At 37.2% G+C, this 6,973-nt stretch overlaps 2 protein-coding genes across 2 annotated transcripts in view; one reads left to right on the top strand and one right to left on the bottom strand.

Annotated features, from left to right (window-relative positions):
* The window catches only part of LOC106111611 (glucose 1,6-bisphosphate synthase), a 10,749-nt gene extending 6,204 nt beyond the window's left edge, over positions 1-4,545 (top strand). Inside the window, exons 7-12 of the mRNA XM_013293744.1 lie at positions 423-619; positions 1,213-1,334; positions 1,577-1,753; positions 2,441-2,537; positions 3,322-3,475; positions 4,097-4,545. Coding sequence (XP_013149198.1) covers positions 423-619; positions 1,213-1,334; positions 1,577-1,753; positions 2,441-2,537; positions 3,322-3,475; positions 4,097-4,190 — 841 coding nt within the window. The 3' untranslated portion in view covers positions 4,191-4,545. The remainder of the gene's footprint in view (positions 1-422; positions 620-1,212; positions 1,335-1,576; positions 1,754-2,440; positions 2,538-3,321; positions 3,476-4,096) is intronic.
* Positions 4,546-5,458: 913 nt separating this feature from the next.
* LOC106111500 (cGMP-dependent 3',5'-cyclic phosphodiesterase-like) overlaps positions 5,459-6,973 on the bottom strand; it is a 6,865-nt gene continuing 5,350 nt past the window's right edge. Inside the window, exons 12-14 of the mRNA XM_013293619.1 lie at positions 6,632-6,777; positions 6,291-6,387; positions 5,459-5,702 (exon numbers count right to left, since the gene is read on the bottom strand). Coding sequence (XP_013149073.1) covers positions 5,571-5,702; positions 6,291-6,387; positions 6,632-6,777 — 375 coding nt within the window. The 3' untranslated portion in view covers positions 5,459-5,570. The remainder of the gene's footprint in view (positions 5,703-6,290; positions 6,388-6,631; positions 6,778-6,973) is intronic.

Genomic DNA, 6,973 nt, shown 5'->3' with positions numbered 1-6,973 from the left:
GTGCCGTCACCGGAAAAAGAAAAGTATACGTGAGTAAGCCGTAAATAATTAATTATAAAATGTCTCACGAAAGTTTAAATAATTTAATTTACATTAACTTGTTATATACCTATTTCTTTGTATTATTTAACGTTAGAAAGAACTGTATGTTTTTCGTTGGTCCATATTTGAGATGTGAGATATCATACTAATTCCTGAACATTTCCATTAATATATCTGTCTCGCTCTTTCTTTAACTTCCCCCTCTTACTTTTTGGATCTATACACTAAATGTGCTCCCAATAAATAATCCTTATTAAATTAAGTGGTTTATTTCATATATAAAAGTGGAGACGAGGATGGGATTTTTAAATAAAAATAAAGATATTTTACATATCGAAGTAACTATAAGTGGGTAGGTAATTTAATTCTTTACCTTTCAGTAAGAAATGCTGGAAGGTGTTCAGTGGCAACGAGATGGGGGCGCTTCTGGGCTGCTGGCTGCTGGAGCAGCACGAAAAGACCAGCTCTGATGGAGACGTGTACCTGCTGGCCAGCTTCGTCAGCTCCAAGATGCTGAAAGCCATTGTCAAAGGAAGAGGATACTTCGTAGAGACCCTCACTGGCTTCAAATGGATGGGTTAGTGATTTTATTTTGAATTTTTATTAATATTGTTGGATAATGTTACTGTTGATTGCGACTTCGTTCGCTTTAAATTAAAAATAAAAACATAGCCTATGTTAGTAACAGATAAATTACCTTTCTAACGGTAAAAGAATTTTTAAAATCGGCCCAGTAGTTTTTGCGTTACATACAAAAAAAATCTTTCATCTTTTTAATATAAGAATAGATAAAGAGGAAAGATTTGTATTTTTGTATGTATTATAACTCAAAAACTACTGTTCAGATTTTAAAAAATATTTTACTATTAAAAAACTACGTTATCAGTGAGTACTATCTTACTAATATTAAAAATGCAAAAGTTTAAATAGACGGATGGATGGATGTTTGTTAGAGTTTGTAGTCTAAACTACTGAATAGATCTCGATGAAATTTGACATAGATGTAGCATACTCTGGAAGAACACATAGGCTTTTTACTTTCGTTTTTCCTTATTTCACGCGGACGGAGTCGCGGGCGATAGTTAGTGAGAAATGAAAGCAGTATATCGCGTTTTTTTGTCAACTGTGTAATTGTTAATATTGTGATTATAATTAATGTCGTGGTGGCAGGCAATACCACGCTAGTGCTGTCGCAGCAGGACAAGCAGACCTTGTTTGCGTTTGAAGAGGCCATCGGCTACATGTGCGGCTCGCGCGTGCCCGACAAGGACGGCGTCTCCGCCGCCGTGCAGGTCTCTCTCTCTCTCTCTCTCTCTCTCCCCCTCCCTCTCTCTCTCTCCCTCTCTCTACCTATCTATTATTTTACGTGAAAGATACTTATTTTATTATATATTACTCACAGATAAATTACCTTCCTAATAGTGAAAGAATTATTAAAATTGACCCAGTAGTTTTTGAGTCTTTATTTTAAATACATAAAAAAGAATAATACAAATCTTTCCTCTTTATAATATTAGTATATATTTGTATATAGGTGGCATCTCTAGCCTCACAGTTATACTCTACGGGGTCGTCTCTGACGCAACAATTGCAAGCATTGTACGTACGATACGGATACCACGTGTCCTACAACGGCTACTACATCTGCCACGACCCCGCCGTCATTCAGAAGATATTCAGACGTATTAGAAACTATCATGGATCTGGTGTGGTCAGTATCAATTCATACGAAATAAGTCATGTAAATCAACTAAAATTAATAGAGTTTAAAAATATGTATAGAGGAGGCATTGTTGATATTTTATATTATTACTAACGCTATCTATATAGCCTCAAAAGCACGTGTCAATGTAATTATTTGTATTTAAATTATTTTTTTATAATTTATTTATTTTTATAATATTGTAAATGCGAAAGTTTAGATAGATGGATGAATGTATAATATATTTAAACGGTTATTATATGTTTAGTTCATTTTATAACAAAAGATGCAGTTTATTATAATTTTATATTGTTTTATTACATGTCAATACATAACACGAGTGATATGTTACCTGTCAAAAAAACACCGGTGAAAAAATGTTGTTTACTGCCTCGTCTATACATTGTTTAAATCTCTGCATTAAATTAACTAATATCGATAAGCTGATCTTTAAAATCGATTCAAAGTTCATTAACAACACATACAACCATATTTCTCAATAAACCTCGTATACGTAAATATACAGTAGAACCTCGATAAGTTAAAGTCCAAGGGAAACAAAATATTTTAAGTTATCAAAGGTCTGTGTTGTAGAGGTTTTGGGCTCTGATGGGAAGGGAACATATTATTTTAAGTTACCTAGGTTTAAGTTATCGAGGTTCTACTGTATTTGTCTGTATTTTGTACATTTTCTAGTATCCGAAGAAAGTGGGATCATGCGAAATTGTTCACCTAAATGATTTCACGGAAGGCGTGAAAATACCCGAAAAGGCAAACGGAGAGGCACATTTAAGTAAGTAAAATATTGATAAACTAGAAAATGCTCGCGACTTCAGCCACGTAAAGTAAAAAAATGAGCTTATGTTACTTTTAGATAAATTACCTTCCTAACGGTGAAAGAATTTTTAAAATAGACGCAGTAGTTTTTATGCCTATTCATTACAATCACAGTTTTCTCTAAGAACTAAATGAATCCCACGGGGATCGTAACTATTCCCGGGATAAAAAGTAGCCTATGTGTTCTTGCAGACTATGCTTTAAACCTGTGCCAAATTTCATAGAGATCCGTTCAGCCGTTTAGGCTACAAACGCTACCAAACATCCATCCATCTAAACTTTCGCATATATAATATTAGTAAGATAAATCTACTTCATTTTTTTTTCGTAGTGTTTTTATGAAAATCATCACCAGCTATATTTCTTTATAAGGGGCTCGGAGCGTACCCTAAGTTAGGGTGACTAGGTCAACCTGCACTGCGGGTTGACTTCACACATATCTTTAAATTTCTTCGCCGATATGTGCATCACGATGTTTCCTTCATCGTAAGAACGTCGGGAAAATTATGTACATATGTAAAATTCAAAAATCACATTGGTACATGGCGGGATTCAAACCAAAGACCTCTAGAATACAAATCAAGTACTTAAACCACTGAGCCACCGACGCTCTATATACAATCATCGACATGTCCAAAATATTGTGTTATGTTAAATTACGTGTGGCAGCGGTTCACCATCACTAGGGTAGGCTCCGAGTTTGGTGATGTAGCGAGGTGATGATGATGATGGTGGTGTAGAGGTGATAGGCACGGGGCTGGACCAGGAGTACCGCAGCGGGGAGATGGTGTCGTTCCGCTGCAGCGGCGGGCTGGGCGTCACCGTGCGCACCAGCGGCACTGAGCCCAAGCTCAAGTACTACACCGAGCTCGTCTGCACCGCGCATACTGAACGGTATGCTTTACTATTCAGATATCACGATTTTATATACGGTGGTAAGCGAGTTGTCACTTGAAGACCGCTGCCCATCCGAGCAAACATACCCAATTGCGTCGATTTGACGAAGAGACATAAAGAGAATATTTCCCCTATCAAAGCGTGCTCTACACCTTCAAATCCACTTTCTCTTCCCATTTTATCCTCAATAGGGTGGGAATGGAAAGGGATTAAAACTAGGCCTCCAGAACGCACTCTTGTCGGACTGTTAGCGAAATTACTTCACGCCTGTCTTCTGTGTGGTCGTGGTTTTGCGTAGGACAAACAACCCCGCCTAGTTACGGTCATGACCTCCACCAGTTTCCTTCCTTCCTTCTTCCTTCCTTCCAGCACCTTCTTTCTCATACCTATACTAAATAATATATGTACTCCTTAATTACACACAGTATTGTGCTGAATATTCGAGATTGGCATAAGTCGCTCTCTTTCACTCTACCCATAATACTTATCTTTCTTCTCCCTCGTGTAACGAAATGTGACGCGACCTTGAAATTATAGCGATGCAATACATGATTTAACTCTTATTATGTCGATATATATTGTACAAGTTTGAGTTTGAAATTACATTTTATTTCACAGGGAACAAGAAGAAATGAGACAGAAACTAGAAATAATGGTAAAAGAGTTTATAGAAGAACTTTTACAGCCAAAAGAAAACGGTCTTATTGAGTGAATATATTCTTTGAAACTTCGATTGGCTGTTGTCAGTATATTGACACTACCTTATATTACGAAGAAATTATTTAATTTAGTGTAAATGTAAATGTTACGCACAATTAATATTTTATTTAATTAGCACAAATTCAAAACTTCTCTAGACAAGATCTTGATCCGGTTGACTTTTTATTTTTCATTTTTAAGAGAGAAAAAAAGACAGATTTTATGGGCGAAGTACAGAATAAATATAAGTAAAGAATAGTAAAATAAATTACTTTAATTTTGTCAAGCCAAAGCATTCGAAATTATTTTACGCTGTGATAGTTTTATTTGAAATATCAATTTGGTAGACCAAAATGGTCTACCAAAATCCTCGTTTGTAAAATTTTAGAAAATATTATTCTTTAGCTATAATGTTACTGGCAATTTCAAATTTCTGGAAGAAAATAACTAAAACCTCTTTGGAAATTACTTGATCTCCAATTGGCATTCTTAACTCACTTATGCTTAAAGCTTAGTTTTAAGTTGTTACTGAATACTAGAATGTATGTTTTCATATTGTTACTTCGTGTTAATTTTTTGTTTTATTAAATATTTGTCAATCTTAAAGTAAAAAAAAAAAAAAATATTTTCGAAATACTTGTATTTGAAAATTCCATCTGTGCATATTATTACGTGACTACAAAGCATTCCGATTTTTGATACATTTAAATGTGTTATTAGAATAAAACGGTCTTGGACCTGAATCTAATGTGATAGTCTTTCTCTTTGTGATTATTTTATTCGTAACTAATAAATGTTCTCATATTTTATTTTAACAAATAAAATAATAATAATAAAAAATGTGGTTTTTTTTACCTGATTACATTATTTCCACTATTCGCCACTATTATATTTTTTATAACATAAGGTGACAAACGAGCAAGCGGCCACTTGAATCCACCGAAATGGCGAAGCGACCGCTGCCCATAGACATCCGCAGATGCGTTGCCTACCCTTCATTGACGGAGGAGGTGACGCACATAAAGATGATATTTCCCCTTCCTATGCATCTCCTCCATCGTCAAATCCACTTCCCCTTTCTCTCCTTATAAGAAAAGGGTGGTAAAGAGAAAGGGATTTAAATTAGGCCTCCGGCACCACACTCATCAGACGAAACACGGAACCGCTTCCACTTCACTCCTGTCTTCTGTGTGGTCGTGGTATTACTGGGGGCGTGCCGGCCCTGCAGTGCTAACATGTTAAAGCGGGCACTACCACTATAAAAATATAATTAAAAATCACTTAAATGTGAAAAAAATATAATTAACCCATTAAATGCTACGATTTTAAATGACCAAAGTGTCCACGCAAAAAAGTCCGTGGTAGTTAATGTGTTACATTATGTAACTTTTTTCTAATCCTCGTCAGTAGCTTCTGTCTTCCTGGCCTTCTCCGCCAGCTCCTCCTCCCGCTCCTTAACACTCTGTTCTATCAGGTTGTCTAGCTCCGGACTCAGTAAAACTGACAGACCCGCGGATATAGGCACCTTGGAATTTATAAAGCAATACATATATATGGTATATTAAATAGTAAGAGGCTCAGTGGTTTGAGCAGTTGTCTTGTAATCTACAGGTCATGGGTTCAAATCCCGCAGTATACCATTGTGATCTTCGATTTTTAGAATTCCACATGTACATAATTAACCCGACGTTCGGGTAAATTAAGTGCATATTAAATTCTCGTACGGTGAAGGAAACCGTGATTTAACATCGGCGAAGATATTCAAAGATATGTGTCAAACAACCCATAGTGGGCCAGCGTGGTTGAGTATGGCCTAGTCACCCCTTACTCGGGGTAGGCCCCGAGCCCTTCTGCGTGGACCTTTATGGAGCTGGTGATGATGGTGATGAATATTAACATATGAAAGTTTAGATGGATGGATGTTAGAGTTTGAGGCCTAAACTGATAAACGGATATCAATAAAAGTCATAGACGTAGAGGATAGTCTGTAAGAAGACATAGTCTTACTTTTTTTTATTCCACGCAAACTAAGTCGCGAAAGTTAATAAACCAGTATTTGTGCATTTGAATAATATGTAGAAAAAAAATATTAACGTAATAGGCGTCAATATACCTCAGAAAATACGTATGACGCGGCCTCCCATTGCTTTAGATGACCTTCCAATACTGTAGTACAAGCCTCAGCTTTTGGTATAATCTTTGCAAGGAGACTGAAAATTTTCAAATAACACTCATTTAATCTAACTCTCACCGCCCTTTCTTAGGGTAGGGCGTTGTTGGGCGGTCGCCCAGGGCGCCGGAAATAGTTGCCACAGGTTTGTGAATTACTCTCAAATAACACTTAACTTATCGGCTCCCCGAAAAGGACGCCGTATAAATCTCGCCCAGGGCGCTAGTATAACTGAGACTGCAAATATTTTTAATTTTACTTCTCTTCACAAAGGTCACTCTAACCTATAAAGCGGCATACAAGTGGTGGTGAGGAACTCCTGCTGCAGCGCGGGAATGAAGCACTTGTCGCGGTCCATGAAGGCCAGCGCCGGCTCCCCGCGGCTCTTCTCTAGCTCCCCTTGCTTGAAGAACTCCGTCAGAACTGCTGCCTAAAAATAAACGTCAAAAAATCTAGTTGACACCCCGGGTGTGATTTCTGCGGGGCCCCTTAACTGTAATACAAACCAGTACGAAAAAAAGCGCCAGACGCGCCCTTTCATCCCTTTATGGCGCTTTTTTTTAGTCCGGCGCCCCATCGCACCCTACACTAAATCCAGTAATCGTACCACAGCACGGGCGTGAAAG

The sequence above is a fragment of the Papilio polytes genome, unplaced genomic scaffold, assembly GCF_000836215.1.
Source record: "Papilio polytes unplaced genomic scaffold, Ppol_1.0 DF824158.1, whole genome shotgun sequence".
NCBI classification, from domain to species: Eukaryota; Metazoa; Arthropoda; class Insecta; order Lepidoptera; family Papilionidae; genus Papilio; species Papilio polytes.
Note: the sequence above shows the minus strand (reverse complement) of the source record. Positions and strands in the feature narration are given on the sequence as shown.